This window comes from Nothobranchius furzeri, chromosome 4 (genome assembly GCF_043380555.1).
Source record: "Nothobranchius furzeri strain GRZ-AD chromosome 4, NfurGRZ-RIMD1, whole genome shotgun sequence".
NCBI lineage: Eukaryota > Metazoa > Chordata > Actinopteri > Cyprinodontiformes > Nothobranchiidae > Nothobranchius > Nothobranchius furzeri.
In genome coordinates, this window is record NC_091744.1 from 78,393,942 (window position 1) to 78,416,239 (window position 22,298).

The following is a 22,298-nucleotide window of genomic DNA, read 5'->3' on the forward strand; positions in this document are numbered from 1 at the left end:
AGTGTCAGAGCAGATTTTTTTAAATTATCTTTTTAAAAAGTGAGAAATTGTTGTCTTTTGCAAGAGAAATGTCCAGAAACAGGCCATATGTGCACTAATTTTAATGCATTTCTAGACATGAAGAATCCAATTTATGTTTTGTACTGTTGAAGGAGCTTAATAGGAAACCTCAAGTAGGAGCTAATCAGATATTGTCAGTCAGAATGGGAATAAGCAGCCCTGGCCTTTCTGATTTGGACTTCCTCTTATAAGTGTAGCATTCGGTAAATTGAGTGCTTTAAGAGCTCAAGATATATATTACCTCTACTTATGACCAGTTAGCTGTGATACTCTATTTAAATATAAAATATCAACCCTGTTTGGTCTTTATTGTATTCATCAGAAGATTCTAGGATTGTTGCTTTATTAAGTAATTGTAAACACTTTGTTTTGATTCAGAAAACAGTCAGGTTTATAAAAGTAAGAATTTATTTTACAAACAATTAAAACATGACTAGCTAACTAAGCATTTACTGTGAGTGGATGGAATTAAATGTGATGTATAAACCTATGTGTCAATGCGGTGTTAGTCAGAACTTCCTTATCTAGGAAAGCTGAGTTCTGGATGTAAAAGAATTTGGTTTGCATAAACTATGAAGTTCTTATCAAAGACACATCAGATGCAATCCGTCATGTCTACTTCACCCGTTTTGGAGACCCTCGTGGTGTATCCGAAGGTCACAGGGGTCGGCTGACCTCTGGCACCGGAGGGCTGTAGAATACAGTGGTGCCGACTCTTCAGTCCAGAGATGTCTCGGGTCACAACAGCTGGATGGAACCGCGCATCTGGGACTCTTTAAGGAGTCCAACAATATTAGCTTTGTTCTGCAGGAACTGTTGCTTATCAGCTTCACAGGTGCAAAAAGGTTTTGACGACGTGTCAGAATCTGATGGTTAAAGAGGTGTGCTTCAGAGGGCCGGTGTGAACCTTTCTCTAGAACTGCCGAGTCACCCAGGGTGATCCAGTTTTAAGGTTTTGATATTATGATTTGCACGGCCAATCAAAGGCTGACAGGTTTGAGAGATGTTACCAAGACAACTCAGAAACACCCTTCCTTGATACCGGATGTTCTGAGTAAAAGGCCATTTATGTGTCAGAGTTGAACGTAACCGTACTTGTTATTGTGTGAATGCAGATGTTATGACCTCGCCATATAAACATGCGGAACCACATCGCAATCATTATAGACATAACATTAATTTCACACTTCAATCATTGAGCACAGATTAATGAAGCATTTCATTATCAGTGTTGGGCAAGTTACTTCAAAACTGTAATGCTTTATTTATTACTTGTTACCCTCATTTAAAAGTAATTCATTACATTGCAATATTACTGATTTTAAAATGTAAGGCATTACACTACTTTTGCATTACTCTAAGTTACTTTCACCAAAACAACTTCAATATGAATCTGGTAATGTGACGCTCAGTGAGCTCATGACATATATGTGGAAAGTGATGTGGTGTCTGAGCTAGGATTGCTGTTATAAACAGTCAGATATAATAACAGTGCTTTAAAATGATTGTTTATTAAATAAAAGCAACAGCAATCATACTCTCAGCACGCTGCCATCTTAGATTAACTGAGCAGGGAGTGAGGTGGTGGGGGCTCCAAGCCTATATTTGCCTTGGTCCCCAAATGCCTTGATACGGCCCTGGATGTGGGACTGACTTCTGGGGTGATCTGATTCTATCACATGTATAAATATTAAAATGCTTATGTATTATTGCTTTTCACTGGTAAAAATGTGTATTGGGGATAAATCTACCTACTTTTTTCTTTTTGTCTTTATTTTATGTGAATAATTTCCTGCCCTTTCTCTCTAACCTTCCTGCATGCTGCATGTTTTCTCCGTCTTCCAGAAAAAACTTTCCTAGATTTCCTACTTTCTAACGATCAGCCAAAGGGATCTTCACATGCGCGGCGCTCCAGCAGTAATGAGTTGAAATCACCGGGGCACAGATTATGAACTCAGCTGAGGCAAAGCACATCAGAAAAGCACAAAATACCAGAGAATCTGCGCTGATATGAACGATCGCAAGTGAATTATTTTGTTTCAGTGGAGCGATTTTGTGAATGTTGCAGCGGCCGCGTGGAGGACGCCGCTGGAGTATTTGAGCCGTTGCCGCGGCGTCCTCTCTGCCCGCAAAGCTGAGTCCATAAATGACGTAATATATGCAGATACTGATCTTACTTCGGGTTTCCCGCAATTTGAATTTTTAAGGAACACATCTTGATTCTGGGTTTAGAAATGCATTGTAATTACCGCGTTACTGACAATAGTACCGAGTAAATATTACCATTTTCTTTCCCTGTAATGCCTTACATTACCACATTACATCAAAAAGCAATGCATTACAGTAGTTAATTACTTTTGTACCGCATTACTCCCAACACTTTTCATTATAATATAATTATTATAAGTAGCAATAAACAAACGTTTATTTAATGATTATCTAGATTATAAGTCGTGGAATTGTTCATATTGATTCAGGAAATCACTCTTGGTTTAGCAACTGATCTGAGCTGGAGTGTTCCTTATGTGGAGGTCTTGGGGAAAGAAAGCTATTGTTGTCATACCAGGAGAGTCTCTGAGCTCCAGCTGGAATGAAGGCAGGCTCGTTTAAAGGGAACACATGCAGTCGTGTGTCTCCTGTTTGACCAGATGTTGAACAGATGTTGAATGGTCAAACTGTACTTAAAACTGACCATTGCTGGGCGTTACATAAGTCACGTAAAAGACCAGTGGAGGAGTGAGTTGCTGAGATTAGAGTGTGCATATGTATGCATGAAGCCACACCAAGCCTTAGCCATTCCTTTTTTTTTTTTTTTTTTTTTTTTTTGGTGCATATGGATCAGTATTCCTGACATGTGTTGCCCCTTTGCACAATAAACAGCGATGGGAAGAAGCAGCCCCTTACAGCCTTGGAACACAGAGCCTTCTTTAGACACTGCATGAGAATGGATGGCTTTGACATTATCAGCAAAGCCAGCTTGTCTCACATGCCTGTAGTAGAGAAGACGGGCTGAGATCAACCTGTCCCCTCAATCCTTGCTGTCGCAGTGATCGAAAAGGCTGTTTTTCATCACTACTTGTATCTTTCTTTAAAAAAAAAAAAGTGGTGCTTTTCTGTGATTAGGAAGATTTGCCACCACAGTCAAACACACAAACAGATTCAAGTGTCTTATGAATAACATTTCATTTCCAGTTTGGGGAGGAGGGGGATGTAATTCTTAAACGTCTATCAAAGTAGATAAATACAAAATGAGGCGATGTAGCAAAGTGTGTAACACCTCAAAACTAAGAAGGGACCAGTGGAGAAAGAAAAGATGGCTTGACACATAGAAAAGTGAGAGAAGTAGATTTAATTACCTCCCAACAAAAGGAATGTGATGTGCCGAGCATGAACCATCTCTGGGGAGTTCAGCGCAGACAGCTGTGATGGATAAAGACTAGAGTGTCCTTGTGTTCATAGCTAATTGATTTAATGTAGGGCTGAATATTCAGAGCTGTGTCGCTAATGCAAACAATTGATAGCTTAAAGTGTTCATCTTGATGCGTGTTGACAGCCAGTGTGCTCAGTCATACCTCCCCGCTCGTGTAAATCGACAAGGCTGTCACGTTCGCCTGAGATTTGACAATGGGAAGATTTCTCAGAGCTCCAAACTGAATGACACTGATTGTTTCTTTCCACTTGTTTTTTCGAGATTTTTCACACTTGTTTTTCCCTATTTCCTTGCTACAGGTGCCGCTGCCCCCCGCAGCTCGAGGGGCCAAATTGTCAGCAGACAAGACTTAGTTTCCTTGGCAACGGCTATGCCTGGTTTCCTCCCATAAGGCCTTGCTTTGATAGCCATCTTTCACTCGAGTTTATGACAGAGGAGGATGACGGACTGCTGCTCTACGCGGGTCCCTTGGCGACTCTTTTACCTGGGGATAGTGAAGACTACTTGGCAATAGGTAAAAAGGAGTCTGAATAATTAACCGAGTGGCAGGGAGAGCTTGGGCTCTAAAGGCTGAAACTTAATTTTGTGTGTTTAATTACTGTGCAATAGCTAATCAGCAGCAAGTATGGGGAAAATTTTATGTTTCTGTTTACTGTTGAGGCTTATGAGCACTCAGTCAAGCAAGTTACACAGCAAGAGCTAAATGTGATGCTTTACAGAGTGAACAGCTTCACTATTAAAGAAGTAAAATTATTCATGTGTTGCCTAATTCATTAAGATCAGATTTTTTAAAAGACTATTGTTAACGGAGATTCCTTTCCTGTGTTTTACCAGAGTAAAAAAGATAAATGGACCTCCCTAAAACCCAAATAACATTTGCTAAATCATTTTTGTGTCTGCAGCCTTCTCTCGTGTGCACCTTGCTTGAAACTTAATGAAATCTCTAACTTGTTTGAGTTTCTCTAAACAGATAACCGCTTTAACATGTTTAGGACGGGAAGTTTGTTTTGTTTTATGAAAATCGTATCCATGTTTGGGTTAAAGTGACAATGTGTCATTTTTACCATTCGTCTCTGGAAATATCCAACAGAATGTTGTTTAAATTAATTACGTGATGCCCAGTTGTTGAAAAATAGTGGCAGGTTTTTAAACAAATAACCATGAAAATCGGGTCTAAAACACGTGAGAGTGGGTCTAAAGCACGGGTAGGGAACCCTGGTCCTGGAGAGCCACTATCCAGCACATTTTAGAGGTTGCCCTGCCTTAAAACACCTGATTTTAATCAGCAGGTGATTAAAAGGCTTCTGCAGAGGCTGATGAGCAGTTGAACAGGTGATTCAACTTTGTTGAAGCAGGGCGACCTCTAAAATGTGCTGGATAGTGGCTCTCCAGGACCAGGGTTCCCTACCCCTGGTCTAAAGCCTGGGGCACATGGAAGGCAGATGCACTGCGCCAACACGCCGTGCCGTCATTTAAAAAAGAAGACGTTATAGCTACAAGGGGTGCAACGCCATGCTTCAGAAGTGCCGGTCTGCACGAAGCGCTGAAGATAGGCGCTGTGGTACTGCTGTTTACAACATTGTGGAGTACTTTTTGGCACAGCACGGCTCTACGGCACAAACCCAACCGCCAAAACATGGACGAGGAGCTTATAAATGCTACTGGATTATAGTATTTATAACTTTAAAGTACTATTGATCTTAAAGTATTCTAATAAATAGCTTACTTACCCATTTTAAATGAGTTGAAGTCTCGCAAAACACGACAGCAAGTCTGATCATGTATGAACAAAACAGTCACTTTCCGCTTCCTGTTCTCGAGTCCAGCATGATGCGTGTCTATCGGGCGATTTTCCAAGAAGCATTCAGCGGCCCATCAAGTCCTGTGTGACCATTTGACTTCCCAAAACCGCGGCGCTTCCGTGGTGCAGCGCATCTGTCTTCTGTGTGCCCCAGGCTTAAGTCTCTGGGCGACGCCATATTAGATGCGATATTTCCTTCTATGGGAGCCTGTTCCGACGCCAGCCCCGTAAAAAAAATGCACTTGATGACTTTAGTCATCATTGGCAGCGAGCGGTTGGATTTAAAATAATTTTTGTGATCAATGGCAGTAAATGAGTCAAAATTGAACAAATAACATGAAAAATAAACAAAGCACTTTTTTACTTAATAGAAAAACCTCTAAACTGTTAATCAAGTTAACTAATCACCAGCAAGAATAAACTTTCGCAAAAGGCAAAGTTTTTTAATGTAATCGATCACAGATGTGTTATGAAGCCATTTCCAGGCAATTTGAAGTCATTCTTCAGAGGAAATAGTATTCTGAAGCTGCAAACCTTTAGGACAGTTGTCAATCTTTGCTAAACTCGATCTCCAAGCAAGTGTGCACAACGCAATACTTGGAAAAATTGCAGGCTTCATGAACTGCATCTTAAATTTGACAGGCTTTAGATAAATGTTAAAAGTTTTTGACAGCACAAAAATAAAATACAACTTTGTAAGTGTGGTTTCTTTGAAAAGCTGCCAGGCTGTAGTCTCCTCACTATAAAAGAACATGGTACTGTGGCTTAGGGGTGGAGATCTTCACATACACCTTACTTATCTCAAGTTTCTTTCGCATGTTGGTTCATTTCAAGGTTTCCCAATTACCCTAACCCGGTCGTCAGGTCCCCCTGCTCTGCATATTTTCCTGCTGCCACACACCTGACTTACATGAATGAGTGATTAACAGGCATCTGCAGCACTTGACGACATCCTAAGGATGCAATGCAAATATGTAAATCAGGTGTGCTGAAACAGAGACATGGAAAACTTGCAGGACACGGGATCCTGAGGACCAGAATTGATAAACACATGTCTATTTTGTGTCGAAAGAGACATAAACTCCTTATTTTAACAGCTGGGACCTGGAAATAGTTTTGGACAGAAAGAAACCAAACTTTTCAGGTCCATTACTTGGGCAAAGTTATGGAGATCGGCTAAAATTTCAATCCAGAGGTGATTGATCTTTTACAGTCCTTGCCCCAAAACTCTGGAATGACCGCCCGCTTCATGTCAGACAGGCTCCATCACTTGTTGTTTTAAAATCTCGTCTGAAAACACACTTTTATTCCCTGGCCCTCAGTTAAGAATGACCTGTGGCACTTGTTTGTTTTATGGTTTGTCTTATGGATTTCTTTTTATCTTGTTTTTATTGTTTTGACTCTTTTTAACTTTTCTTTTACCTGTTATTGTTATGGGTATCTTTTATGTTTATTTTAGTGTTTAGTGGGTTTCTTTGGTTTGATCTTTGTATTGTTTCTAAAGTGCTTTATAAATAAAGTTGCTATGCTGTGCAAAAAGTTCCTAGTTGAGACAAAAACAGATAAAAAAATGTCCAAGCATTATAAGCTTGTATCCTTATGAGCCTAAATAAAGCATTCAACGTCTGAGTTGACAATGCAAAGTGTAAATGAAGAATAAATTATGTTTTAGTATTTCTGAAGTGTAATGAATGCAGGATGATTCGAATTTTAGAATTTGGGTAAAGAAAAGGTGAGGAGGTGGATTTTTGTAGTCGTAGAGGAAAAAGGTGTTTTATTTCTTCTCTTTAATCAGAATTACTGACTAAAAAAACTTTTTTTTTCAAACCCCAAGAAGTCTAAACAAAGTGCCATTTATGATTTCCATGTGTTAAGATTTTGTTTTAAATATGTTGTTTTTTTAAACCATTGCTGGCAGAATTGTATGTATTATTTCCCAAAGTAAAGCAAATATATTTGCCTACAGTTCAGAACCGGTAAAGTAAAGTTTATCTTTTACTCAACTAAAACCTGAAAACCTAAAATGTAAAGATGGTTCGCTTACCTTTTTATTATGATCTTGCATGTGAACTATGATTGGACCCACCAGCATGGAGCGGTAAGTGGTGTCAGCTGGGGAAGCAATGAACTCTTTAAGCTCTTCACAGGTTACAGCGCTCAGTGAAGTCAGCCTTTTTGCTTTCAGAGGTTTGGAGTCTGACTTACATGCTTGAATACTTTGTGCAGTCAAGTTCACATAAAACTACAGGGAAAAAAAACTAAAGGACACATCAGAGTCATTTTGCCAAAGATTACAAGCAGAATTTTGGGAGTTGATGCTTCATAAAAGACAATGTCCATTCAGCAAAAGGAATGATGTACAAATTTTGAAGTAGCTTAACAGATTCTTGGTTTTTCTTCATTTCTGATGAAACTGGTTTGTCAGTTGGTTTAAAAAATATGATTTCTCAAGTAAAATGTTTGGCTTATAGTTCATTTCATCAGTTTGCTATTGATCTTCTTTACATTTTACATGCGCCAGCAGCTGTTTTTTTCCCCCATTATCTTTTTTTTGGACATAGTTTAGAGATGTTATTCTTTTTTCACTTTCTTATAAGAATTTTACTTAGATGCATTGCTCTCTTAAATATTAGTTAATTCCAAGATCAATCTTTCATAGAGTTGATTGGTGGGACGCCCAGCCTTAAAATCAACCACGGATCTGGAACCCTGGTTCTCCAGTTAACAAATGTCGCTGTGGCTGACAGACGCTGGCACCGCCTCGATGTGAGAAGCAACAGTAAAGTAAGAGGCGTGCATTCATGCCAAAGTGTCACATTTTCACCTTGTGTGCAGAGGAAATGACATTAGAAGAAGAAATGGGTAAAGATCCTAGAAAGTGTCACTTCCAGCAGTGATGACCTCTCCCTTCGTTCTCCTTCAATTTACAGGAAGTGCGCTTCACTCTGGATCGATGCTCCAGTGCGATTGTCATGGAGGCAGAAGGTGTGGGATCATGGGTGATGACAGAGGATCGCTCATCCTGTGAAATCCGAGGGGTCACGCCCAACAAGGACAGGTAGGATCAATAATTAAAGGAAGGATAAAGATGTGGCTAAGGGATTTATATAAAAGCCAAACGAGGTAAAACCCGCTATTCTGTTTTATAAGAGTCTGTAAGAACCAACCCTCTGGGTTAAACACGGTCTATTGGTCAGTCTATTGTCAACAATCAAAACAGGCTGCGTTTTTGGTTAACATAAAGATAAACTCAGTATTTTTTATGGTTTTATCAGTTTGAATAGACTCACATTTAGTTTTTAAGAGCTTTCAGGAGGATGTTCTGTGAAAATACAAGTCTGTCTCCATTTGCTGCTTTCAAATGTCAATAGAAGCTTGCCCCAAAGGGAAAGTGCTTATTTTAAAAGCATCGTTTTACCACCTGGCATTTGGAGCATTAGCTGTTTTCACTGCAGCGTGTTACACAGTGTTGTAAGTAGAAGACAAACAGTGATGTGGAAAAATGTAAAAAATGTTTACATTTCTGATTTGGAGAATTTTTTAAAGAGATTTATTAGCTAAATCAAAGTAGGTTATGCAAACCGAGCTAAATCCTGAATTAACACCAAAACAACAAGATCAAGATGAAAATGGAAACCAAGGACGATATGAATCAGGAGGGTTTATTAGTGGATGGGCATTAGGTGAGCTGGTGGACAGATGGGACTCAGCCGTGAGTAAAGAGAAACTATATCTCAAATGCATAGAATTTCAAAAAGCTATTGTGCAAAAATACAAGACTGCAAAAAAATAAATAAATAAACACCTTTACAATACAGCAAAGTAACGAAAACAAACAAGGAAACCAAAGTTTTACTTCAAAAACAAAATGCAGAAAACACATTTATTTATCCTAGAGCTTGAAAGTTCTGTATTAAACGTTGCATTCTGATAATCAATTAAAATGTATTTATGAAGCGATTTTCATACAAATGCAGCTCAAAGCGCTTTACAATATTAAAAACAAACAGGCAGCAGTCGGTTTCCCACCCCTCCCACACAGATTCACATACGAGATCCCCTTTGTATCTCCCTCCTCCCACCCTCAATCCCATCCCAAGCAGATGCAAACTCACACACACACACACACAGACATATACACATACACACACACACACACACACACACACACACACACACACACACACACACACACACACACACACACACACACACGCGCACACACACACACACACACACACACAGTTAGAGAACAACACATTCTCACTCCCAGCGCGTCAAAAACAAACACTTGGTCAGCCACCCTCCGCCTCAGATCACTGACGCCAAAAGTGCCCTTTTTCGTTACTTATGTGCGAAAAGGGTTTTTTCCCTTTTCTGACTGCAGATCCCAATGCAGCGTTACACTGACGCAATGGGATGTCCGCAGCCAGGGCACCAAACAAGCTCATTGTACCTCACCCTAACCTTATCCTCTTGTCATTTAACCTTCCCCTCACCCCATCCTAACCTTAACCATCTTGCTAGCAAACATGTTAGTGATGTGTTGGTCGCTCTAAAAGCTGGCTCTATGAAGTGAACGGCGGGAGCCGCCTCGTCATTGGTCGAGTTTGGTCTGAGGCAATGCGAGGGGGAGGTTTCAACTACCAAGGTGGAGGTTAAAAGTAGAGGGTATTTGTAACCTCCCCCTCGCCAGATGGTATGTTCTAACGTTCCCCTTGGGCGGCAATTTTGAAATTGCACAGTCAGAATGCATGGGAAACAAACGCTTGATCACAGTGAGGGTAACGTTTTAGGTAGCAAGAGGGTTAAGGTTAGGAAGAGGGTGAGGGGAAGGTTATAAATAGCAAAACGTTATGGTTTAGGTGCGGTTAAATGAGCTGGTTCGGTGCCGCATCAGCGGACATCCTATTGCGTCAGTTTTATGCTGCATTGGGATCTGCAGTCAGTAAAAGGAAAAAACCCTTTTCGCGCATAAGTGATGAAAAAGGACACTTTTGGCATCAAGGGTCTGATGCGGAGGGTGGCTGACCAAGTGTTTGTTTTTGAAGCGCTGGGAGTGAGAATGTGTTGAAGAGAAAGGGCTGCTGGCTGAGTGCAGATGTGGTAGGCACAAAGAAGACTGAAACGCCATCATAGGAGCCAACTGCAGCGGAAGCAGCAGGATCGGCAGCAGTAGCCTGGGCAAGAGGAGGCACGAGAAGCACCCCGGCCACCACAGCCAACTGCTGCCCCCGGGGCAGTCAGCCCTCACAGAGGAAACACTGGTTTACTAATGAGGCTAAGATAACAAGTTAAGAAACAAATTAAACATAAACAGCTGATAAATAAAATTCTAAATAAAACACACTGATAAAAGTTAACCAAGTAGAAACATATAATTAAATATATTAAAATATTGTACAACAGAGTAGTAATACTGGTTAAAACTAATATTTATTACAAGTTAAAATTAATATATACGAAAATATGTGTCATTTAAGTAAAAGAGTAAGTAATAAAACACAGATAAAATATAGAAAAAATGGTAAAACAGGCTAAAATAGATCAAAATCAATTAAAAGCTATACTAAAAGGGTGAGTCTTGAGCCTGGCCTTAAAAACAAGAACACTCTCTATGGCCCTGAGGTCCCCTGGCAGACTGTTCCAGAGGTGAGGGCCATAAAACTAAAACTAAAAATAAACTGTAATGAACTGCAGGGCTACGTTCTATGTAAATTATCCAACCAGAAACCAAGCAGTGGGTCAATGAATGTTTTTTTATTCTCTGGTTGAGTAGTTACCTTCCAATGATCAATGTTTAATTAGGTTTTCTATAGATTGAAAAGCAGCATAAATAAACCTATCACACATTTTTAGTGATGTTTCATTTGGGATCTGGGCCTAGAAATAAGGGTAGGAAAGGAATTTAAAGTAAAAAAAAAAGTAAATATTGTTTTGATCAGTTAGTAAAATATGCATGCAGGACATTTCCAACAAATTTAGTTATTTAATCTTAGGGCACCACCCCCCCCCCCACCCCCCCCCCCACCCCCAGCACAGAAAACGGATCAGAACCTGTTATCTAAAACAGTACAGGCGGTATTATTAAAATGGAATCAGATGGTGTCTCGACTCTCCTGCTGCCAGACTGCGCTCCCTGGAGGGATAAGTAATAAAAAAAAAGAAAACTGTTGATGAATTTCTGAGATATAATCCTTAAAATGCCAATTAATCTGTCTGTCTGTTTGTGGCAGCTTTTGCTTGGTTACAGCTCTGCTTGTTTACTACCACTATGGCCTTGGCGTGCCACTCTGAGCTCATTATTATGTTGTGCAATTAAGACGCTAGAATATTAAGTTAACACTGTACAAACACAAACATTGTTTAGCAGCTGTTCTATTACTTGTAAGATGTTTAGAGTTTTTTTTAGAAGCCATTTCACTATCTGTCTGCACCGGGTTTCAGTTTTAGATTGATTAGTAATGCCTTTACACAAGCTTCATGGCTTCCTGCTTTGTCCATGGGCCACCACTTAATTAAGCTTTGTAGAGTTTGGCTTGATAATTTTTGCATAATCTTGCTAGCCAAATAAACAGAAGAAATGAACAGAATTAAAAACATCCCGCTGAGGCTGTGCTTTGACGCTTGCCTTGGCAGAAGATTTATCACTTTGTGCGTGCAGTTTTGAAAGTAGTGGAGGTGCTGCAGTAAATCGCTTTGCAGTTTGATTGTTTTTGACAAATGTAATTTCCCCATCACGCATATTTTCTCAAATAAGAGAAAAAAAAACAATAAAAAAGGTGTCACATTTGTTTTCTGTAGGTAGTGAAGGTGATGACAGCCTCAGCAAGAACTGAAGGAAACTATGAATTTTAACTTTGACAGCTTGTGTAGTGTGTATACGTGCTCTAATCCATCTGCTTGGTGTGTGTGTGTGTGTGTGTGTGTGTGTGTGTGTGTGTGTGTGTGTGTGTGTGTGTGTGTGTGTGTGTGTGTGTGTGTGTGTGTGTGTGTGTGTGTGTGTGTGTGTGTGTGTGTGTGTGTGTTCTATTGTGGGCTGTGTTTTGAATTGTAACCTTGAGAACTGACGTGGTACCTGTTACCTTTTCCTTCAGCTCACATTCTTTGCTTGTTCTTCATTCTCAGGTATCTGAATGGAAGTCATGTGCTGCAACTCGGAGGAGTCAATGAGAACATGTCATATGAATATCCACAGCTACAACACAAACACTATACTGGCTGTATAAGGAACCTGCTCGTAGACAGCAAGGTAACGGAGAAGTTCGGCACCTCCCTATGGCTGGATGAATAGATTGCTATATTGTACCCCTTTATTTTTTTACCTGTTGGATGACAGGCCCCACAGGTGATGGAGGACTCTACTTTAATAAGAATGTAAATGCGACCTCAAGGCTGCACAGGAAAACCTGATGAATGCTGATGCTCTTCGTTCATCATTTTTCCTTCTGGTCAGATTCACTCTGACTCTCTGGATGTTGCTCCATCCCTAAAATATCCTCAAATACAAAAACAGAAGCACCAGCCAGGAGTCATAAAAGGATCTCACAAGGTTTCTGACATTATTTAGGTATAATTTGCTAATGCACTAATGTGGACATTGAATTTTAGTTCGATTAGTTGTTGTTTTTGAACATGTTTTCCTTTTGCATTTTTAGAATTTGGCGTATTATGGTTTATTTCACAATAATCCAATTTAGTATGTAAAGTCAAATTAGCTGTAAATGTTGACCGAAGAGTGAAACAATTAGTTTTGTGCAAATGTGATATGAACTAGGCATTAGCAGCCCATTGTCATCACATAATGTCTTTCTCCTGCAGTTAGTTGCAGGTGTCCGTCTGCATTATATATGAATGCATTTGTTTTGCTGCTGTGAAGTCAATTTTAGTTTCCTGATGTTGACTTTGTTGTTTGAAATATATATATATATATATATATATATATATATATATATATATATATATATATATATATAGAACTGGTTTAAATGTAAACATTTGGTGTCAATCCCTCATTGTTGCTTTCACAATCATTAGAACATAATTTTATTCTAATTATGTTATATTTTAAGCTCTTTTTGGACACCAACTTCCACTTTTCATCACACAATCTCTGCTTCAGATTCTAAACCAAATATAAAAATAAACATAAAAAGTGGAGCTTTAATCAATACAGCATACAGCCAGCCTACATCAAACTTTCCACACTGCAATTAAAACACCAAAACACATCAATATAATCAGCCAGACATATAATAAAGTGCACAAGGAGTTCAATAGAATTAGTGTTCACAAAAACACACACAGGTTTATTTCTAAATCCCTGTTAGGAGAGTTTATTGACATATTCCATTCCCCAGTTTGTTACGCTAACTTTAATCTAAAATGCTGCAGTCATTAGACGGATTTAGAGTAGTCCATGAGGTTTTCAACCCTTTACCTCATCGTAACTCTAATCAGAACTCTAAACCCAACTTTAACACCCAAGAAATGATTTGTACTCATAAGGAATTCTTTTTTTGTCACTTTTTTTTAGATTAAGTCCTCATAAGTTACTCAAAAAGTGTTGGACCCTATTCTGATAGAAACACACACACACACACACACACACACACACACACACACACACACTTGCATTTGTATCCTTGTGTGGACCCTTCATTGACTTCCATTCATTTCACTGTCTTCACTATGCCTTACCCTTTCCCCAGCCCTAACCTTAACCATTGCTGGTATATTTCTAACCCTAACCTAAAGCTCCTTTCCACCACACCTCTAACACCAAGTATTAAGGTGTTTTTACACTGTGTGGACCAGCCAAATATCCCAACAATATCACAATGTCCACACATTACAGGTTAACATTCAAAATTTGTCCACTTGAACATTTAAAGACAAGTACACACAATCACATGCACGTTGTGAGTGAAGGATTTCAAGGAATTTGGAAAATCGCCTTGTAATTTTTTTTATCCTGACTGATGGGCTGCAGCAGGTTCTTAATAATTTTTTGTTTTTTTAGATGGTTTTCCTTTTTCAGCTAAATATAGTTAAAAAATTGCTAAAAAATGTACCACCGAACGTGAAGCCATGTTTCACACTGGCTTCATGTTAATTTATAGTAATGATACAAAGATTCTCTGACAGCTAATTGGTCCCTTAGTTGATTGTGGGAGGGGCTTAATTGATTGTGGGTGTAGTTTGAATCATAGCAGACAGTTAACCAATTATGACATTGTGTCTATATATATATATATATATATATATATATATATATATATATATATATATATATATATATAAACTGGTGGTTTAGCTCAGGTTTTTTAACACCGTTAAATGCGTCGAAGATAAACTGCTAATTGTCTTTATTTACAAAGATAGTCACACATAATTTTGATCAGATCATCATAAATGTGCTAAATTAGCAAGAACAGAATGCTGATGACAGTTTCCATTTGCCTGTTGTGAAACCAGGCAGGCCGCGCACGTTTTCACCCTCAATGTGCACAAGTTTTATTTATGTCTTTTCACGAATTTGAGGTTGTATTTACCTCGTTGGGAGAGTGATTTTATATTTTTCAATTTTTTTAACTGTAGAATTCCCAGAATTCTAACACAACTAGAACTCCCACTAACAGTCAGTTTGACGGCTGGCATTCTGGCCACAAAATGCAGGCTGGCGATGCTATCATGTTGCAAAACAGTTCTAGTTAACTCATTATGATCTGTAAACCTTATAACACGGTAAAAATATATGATTGTAATCAAAACCTCGGAAGAACGTTTCTCCATCAATGTGGCTGACACGGATCCAGAGTCTCAGCCGCTTCCTCCCTGACCAAAGCAGCATCCTTTCTAATGCTTGTTCCACTGGGAACACTCTTCCAAAACCCATTTTAGCAGCTATTTTACATGGAATATGACCAGAGAGTGAAAGCGTGAGCTAGAAAGGTGGTTGCTTAGCAACGGTGATGCTGTCCATCATCCGTAGGAGACATTCAGTCAGACTGATGGGTCGTGGGAGACATAAACATTGTTTTATGCAAGTGATGACTTGGAAATAAAGGACACATGAATGGGAAAAGTCAGGAATCCAGGACAACACGAGATCCGTCAAACAAAATGTATTATGTACCAAAATATGAAAACTCAAAATGACTGCCTTGGGAGTTCTAGTGTTAATAATATTAAGTACTAATAGGACGCTGTTTTTACCCGGATTACTTTACCCCTCAGAACCACTAGAACAGAAACAGTACCCTCCCTTTCCTGTGTTCTTTTCTCTTACAAATCTTCCTCCTGTTCCTTTTCCACCTTTTCCCTTTAGTTGTACGACCTTGGTTCCCCTGCTGAATCCTCCAACACTTTGCCAGGCTGCAGTCTTATTGATAGCCACTGCACCGACATGGAGCAGATCTCCTCCTGTGGCAAGAGGGGCAGCTGTCACTGGGAGCGGAGCTCCTTCAGCTGCCTGTGTGGAAAAGGGTTTACAGGCCCGCACTGTGATCAAGGTAAGCATGCAGAGTTGCTTTTCAGTGGCCATGATGTTTTCAGACTGTTTTGAATCTGAGTCTCACGAGGTGCGCAAACCAAATAGAAAACTTGCTGGTGTGGGAAGATAACCCCTCCCTGCATAAAGTGGTTTCTCACAGCTGCACACTCTTTGCTGCAATCCCCTCGTGTATTTTTGCCAAGTGACAGTTGAAAATATTGAACAAGCCTTTTGTGTGTTGTTTTTTTTTTTTTTTTTCATTGATTGACAAGCAGCTCCAGAGTTCTCCTTTGATGGGCGGAGCCACGTTCAGCTCCAGCTGCTGTGGTCTCTTCCAGCACGACAGACAAAAGTCCAGGTCGGGGTTCGGACACGTTCAGCTGCAGGTGTCATCCTCAGCGTGTTGTCCCAGGAGCAGAGCGAATACCTACGCTTAGAGGTGAGTCACAGCTGGTCACTCGCCTCCACCTTGACAGCTCTGATTGTCTTATTTGTGAGCTCTAAAACGATGATTAGGCCTTGCAAATGATTGCTGGAGAAGCTTGTCAGGCGAAGAGTGAGTAATATCAGGGTTGGAGACATAGGGGTGGATACTGAGGGGGCTGGTGAGTGACATATGTATGTTCTTAACAGGCTCTGTCAGTGGGTCTGCAGAATGTTGTTTTTGCAAGGATTTCCTTTATAAAAGAATAGAAACCTTCTTTATTTAGGGTTATTTCTGATTTTTGTTAATGTTTGAAGCTCAGTTTAATACGGCAAAAGGGAGTTTTCTCTGCAATAAACGAAAGGTCAGATGTTCACTTTTAGGCATTGTTTGTGTCAAGTGGTTTGCTTAAAGTCATGTCTGCATACAAGCCGCTTGCTTTACCGCCACTTGAGTGGAAGGGTGCTTGCACAGTTTAGGTCTACTTCACTTTCCAAACCTCTATAAAAGCATGCCTGTGCTGTCTGACACATTCCTGAGTGTTTATGAAGGCGGCGTTCCTTGTCAAGGCATTTCATCTCGTCACCCGACAGGCCAAGTGGTAACAGCACCTGGATGTAAACGACGCTGGTAGGACTGTCACTCACAGGTCACCTGTTTGCACCGAACCTGCCTCTGTTTCTGTGGTTTTCGCACTCCTGGCCTGTCTCTGAAGACATCTCGTCTCTGTGCTAGTGCTTGTCATTTGTCAGACAGTATTGTTTAAAGCGCTGTTTCTTGTTCTTCATTGGGGTTTTGTATGCTACATGAGGAGAAACAATGGTGTCCTCCTCCCTTGTTGCAGTCCCACAGCGACGGGAAAAGGAAAAAGGCTGTAGTCTTTAATGTGCTGTGAAGCCTCTCTCAGCTGTCCTCCATGGAACTGAATTGGTGAGCTGCATAAAGCATCTGACGTCTGTCTGCAGCCGGCACGCCGAAACATTTTCCAGCCTTGTTGTCCCAAAGCTCGCAGAAACATTTGTGCGTAAGCCTACTGTGTTTTCCAACAACAAGCTCTAATTTAAAGGGCTGCCTCCCTGCCCTTTTTTCTTAAGGGTAGCTATGGAATAGAGTGCACACTGAATAAATAACCACACTTTCACACAGAGGTTATCGGGGGTAGCTGGGTAGAAACAGCAGGCACCTCTCTGAGGAGTATGGTCTCTGTGTAAAGAAAACATTTATCCGATGTACCGAGAAGTTTTTTGGAAGTGTCTGGAATGCACAGTTCATTTAAACCCCACGTTGAACAGAAGTAGCAGTTACCTGTAAACATTTGAAATAAAAGTGCTACAATTGAGTAGTTTGAAGAAAAACATGGATAGCTTTAGCATTTTTGGCAGCCACCAATTACTAACACCAAACTACTTTTACTTAATCAAACTAAAGGCTGAGGCAACAATAATAGTTTTGAATCAGCCATTTTAAATAGGGTTGATTGGTGATTTTGTGCAATAAGGATATAATGAAGTGCAATTGAGAGATTAAACAAAACTTTTTCTTATCTCTCCTTAGATGCATAATTAACACAGGAACTCCCAGAATTTTTTTTTTTTTTACCGTGTCCTGTCTGGCTGTGAAGCAAACAGAATTAATGTCTGAATGCTGGTGACAAGCCTTACAGATTTACTCTCAGGTGGAGCATCAAACCACAAAAATAAACAATGAACAAGAGTCTGCTTCTAGACCTGCAGAAAAAGACAAAAAAAAAAGCAAAAGGACAAAAAAAAGGGACACAAAAACAATACAACAAGATCTAGCTATCACTGCATCGACTTGATGAAAAAATATATAATCAACATTGCTTAACTGAAGAATCACGATGATAAGTCACAGTGCATTAAGTGCCCACCATAGTCTTAAGACCTGTGTTTAACGTGCCCCAGAACTCCCAGAATTCTAACTTCACTTGAATTTCCAGCAACCGTCAATATGACGGCTGTCATTTTAGCCTTTAATTGCTGGCTTACTGTGATGTTGTGGAGCTAAACGGTTCAAGTGCGATATTAATTAACTCTTTGTGGATGTGTGAACCTAATAATATGGTAAGAAATATAATTTTAATTCAAACCCTGAAAAGAAGTCTCTCTATTGTTCGCTGGGTGATCGACGCGACTCCTTTCCGTGGGTGGAGGCGAGGGGTCGGAGATCGTCCTCCGTGAGTCCCAGCCTCTTCCCACTGACCGGTTTTCATCAGCTTTCCTCTCTCCGTCTGGAGCAGCATCATTTTTAAAGCTTGTTTCACAGAGAATGTTCTTCTCAAAGCTGTTTTAGCAGCTATTTTACTCGGGGTTTCAACGGAGAATGACCGTGTGTGAGTTGGAAAGTCGGCTGCTTAGCAATGGTGACGCTGTCCATCATCCATTGGAGAACTTTACTATGTAACCAGTAAAGCTGTCAGACTGACGACTTGTGGAAGACAAAGACAAAAACAAATTTATTTCTTTTTTGATGCATTATTTTATGGAAATTATAACGTAAAAATAGTCAAAATGACTGACTTGAGAGTTAGTGTTCAAAAAATAGCTGATGATACTCACTGAATCGTTGACAACCAACTGCTTTAACCATGAACTTAATACAAATCAAATAAAAATTACAATTAAATTAGATTCAATTAGATGAGATGTCCACCAGAAACTGCAAATTTGAGACACTTGTGCTGAGAGGAATACAGTTAATGCAAGCCGGGCTGAATGTGAATCATCTAGCTCTACTCTTTCCAATTAAGCTTTTGATAACAACAAGCTGCAGTTGTTTGAGCCTGACATTGGCCAAGTCTATTGTGTTTGCTCATCCCTAACTGCTGAAGATAATTATTGTTTCATGTGTACCTTGCCTAGCGGGTGACTGTGTCATGATGTGTGCACAACACATTTCTGCTGCAAATTAGCAGAGTTAATTTTCACGAGTAAAATTTTCATCCCATGTTTTTAATCTACCAGGTTCCCAATTGAAAATCTTGTCTGGGTGCTCAAATTTCACAAACTCCAGCCTTGCTCAACCCTAGCTGCCTTGTCCTCACCTTGGGAGCTGGCCTACTTCCTATAATGTTGTTATGCTCAAGAGCTGGGTTTTTTGCCCGTCAACAGTGCACAATATGTCAGAAATTCAGCTCTGTCAGACTGCCAGTCTGCTAGGATTTGTGTTCCCTCATTTTGCATTTTTATTCTTGAAATCTACACTGAGAAAACGTGTGTTGCTGCAGCAGCTGACAAAACTAAACAGCTTGTTTTACGTCAGTATATAATAACCCGAAAGTAGAGTTATAATGCTTCAAACACAGAACTGGAATGCTGAATACTAAAATGTTTTATTCTGCAATATTTAAAATGAAGTTGCTTCTCTGTTTTTCAGATCATTCAGGGTCTGCTGGCTGCTTCTTACAACCTTGGGGATGGAGACTACAACGTCACGCTGCCCTCTCATCGCCTTGATGATGGGGAGTGGCATGAGGTGGAGCTGGATCGCTATGGCAGAGAGTTTACGCTCCGATTGGACCGAGGTGGGGGGCGGTTAGAGGTGACAGCTTCACCTGGCCAAAGTCAGGAGATCATCATAGATCCGTCTGCCGTCATGCTTGGAAACTCTTTTCCTTCAGGACACAACCACAGCTTCCTGGGTAAGTGTCTGCTTTCCTGTGTTGAACAAATGAGAGTAAATCTTTTCACAATGCTTACAAAAAAGATGCTGTGTTCCTCATTACAGCATCACTGCAAAAACGCATCTTTTGTGGAGTTTTTTTTTTTGCCTTGAAAAACTCATAAGTGAACCTTTCAGTTGGATTATAAGGTCAAAGTTACATTTTTATACATTTTCTAGGTTTATCACATCCTTTTAACGCCGGGGACACACCGGCCGCGGAAGCGCCGCGAAGCGCCGAGAAGCGAATCGCTCACGAAATTCGGCCGCTGCTCGCTGCTCCTCAGTTCAGTTCGTGTGGTTTTTGCTGCCGTGTCTGATTACGAACACATTTGACTATTGCGGAATTTTATTTTGAAATGCTTTATTTTGTTAACTTTACCGGCCTGCCTCTTATGTCTAGGTTTGACTTCCTGCCAGAATTGACGCGATTCAACCGCGGCTTGCGAAAAAAATAGAGCCGACGCCGAAATGATCGCTGCACGTCGCGGGCTGGAGCGCCGGCGGCCCATGTGGTCAATAGAGTAGGACGCAGAATGAAGGCGTTCCCATTTTCGCGGCGCTTCCGCGGCCGGTGTCTCCCCGGCGTAAATCTGGATTACGAACCAGGGAGAATATTAAAACTAAATGCAACCATAAAATCATCGGACATTGTGCAGTTGCAGTGGAAGCGTCTAATGTGGAACTATCTAATGTCAGATATCAATCAATCAATCAATCAAAGATACTTTATTAATCCCAGAGGGAAATTAGAGTTTCAGTACACACAATTCAGAGATCAGACATGCATGGGCAAGACACATGACAAGAATTGGTGACTGTGGTCATTCGCAACCCTGAGTCGCGCTACCTTAATAGAGATAAGAGGGGTTTACATGAGGATTGGTTCAGGTGGAGGGGAAAAAAGGCACTTCAGAGTTACCCTCCATAGGGAGGACAGCTTTGCTCTGATAAAAAAAAAAAAAAAGATATCCAATCCTATCCACGTTTATTTAAAAAGTACCTTAAAACAACACCGTTGATCAAAATGTTGTTCACCATAAGACAACAAGCAACAAACAAAACCATTTAAAGTAGGAAAACAAAACATCACGCTGAGTTAAAAGCCAGTGAGAAAAAAGCGAGCTTCAAGAGAAGTCCTAAAAACACGGATTGTCGGATATGTAGTGGTAGACCATTCCACAGTTTGGGGGCAGCAACTAAGAGTGAGCAATCACATCTCAACTTCCTCTTTGATTTTAGGATGACTAAAAGCAACAGATGTGCTAAACTAAGTGAGCGTGAGCAAATGTATGGCCGCAGCAGATCGGACACATACTGAGGTGCAAGGTCGTAAAGACATTTAAAAGCTAACAGGAGATTTTTTAAATCTTTTTAAATGAACTGTGAGCCAGTGGAAGGAAACTAAGTGGGTGTGATGTGGTCAAGCCTTCTGGTACCAGTTAAAATCTCAGCAGCAGTCATTTAAAGCCAACTGAAGTCTCAAAAGTGATTTCTGGTTGAGGCAGAATCAAAGTGTGTTGCAATAATCCAGTCGAGTGGTGATAAAAGCATGAATCAGCATTTTAAAGAGATGCAATCATGGCAAAGGCTTTACCTGAGCTGTCTTAAATGAAACAAGTTTGATCAGAAGTTTTTCTGTGCATCAAGTACAAAACTGCAGTTCAGCCGTTCTCCTCTTGGTTGCCACATCGTTTGACTTGGTGAGCCCAGATAAACATGAGGTTTTAGGCTATCACTAGGGCCGAACAGCAACAACTCAGTGTTATCATCAACACTTTTCTAGACTGAGACGGCTGTTTTTCCTGGAATCTGCTTGTCTTGTCACCAAAATGCAAAAAATTAACACAAACATCTGATATCCACGAGCATCTCAACAGAATATCTGCAGAGCAATTGTTTTGCTGATTCAGCAGAACATAGATCTGCACGTCATCTGCATAAAAACATTGCTTTGGCGACTGCCTGTCTAGATTTCTAAGCTAGTGTTTGGACACACTCTTCTCATAATTCAGCATTAAAACTAAACTTGTCTTCGCACGCACATATGCAGAAAAACATCTGGCGTGTTTTTTTTTTTTTACTTGCAAAGACTTTCATGAGGCACAGAATTTCACCAAACAGCACACAGAAGCATCTCAAGGACAACTAATTGTGACACGATGTACACAAATCTCACTTTCAGAGTAACAGAAATACTCTGAATTGTTAAATGAATGACATGCTTTGGTCTTTTATTTCTATTAAATCAACTGTGTAATCCACAGCCTTGCTTTTGCTTTGACTTTTTGGAGTGCCTTGTTAATGGCGATGAGAAATGAATGAATGTAATCTAACTTGATATGTTTGAAGCCAAACGCAGCAGAGATGAAGTGATTTAAAATATTTCTTCTCTGTGTTGCTTTGC

At 40.1% G+C, this 22,298-nt stretch overlaps 1 protein-coding gene across 1 annotated transcript in view; it reads left to right on the top strand.

The window, feature by feature from the left end:
* The window catches only part of LOC107389069 (neural-cadherin), a 151,298-nt gene that overhangs the window by 108,689 nt on the left and 20,311 nt on the right, over positions 1 to 22,298 (top strand). Inside the window, exons 23-29 of the mRNA XM_070550452.1 lie at positions 3,790 to 4,004; positions 7,951 to 8,075; positions 8,222 to 8,349; positions 12,420 to 12,543; positions 15,622 to 15,805; positions 16,062 to 16,225; positions 19,607 to 19,871. Of these exons, the coding sequence (XP_070406553.1) occupies positions 3,790 to 4,004; positions 7,951 to 8,075; positions 8,222 to 8,349; positions 12,420 to 12,543; positions 15,622 to 15,805; positions 16,062 to 16,225; positions 19,607 to 19,871 (1,205 nt within the window). The remainder of the gene's footprint in view (positions 1 to 3,789; positions 4,005 to 7,950; positions 8,076 to 8,221; positions 8,350 to 12,419; positions 12,544 to 15,621; positions 15,806 to 16,061; positions 16,226 to 19,606; positions 19,872 to 22,298) is intronic.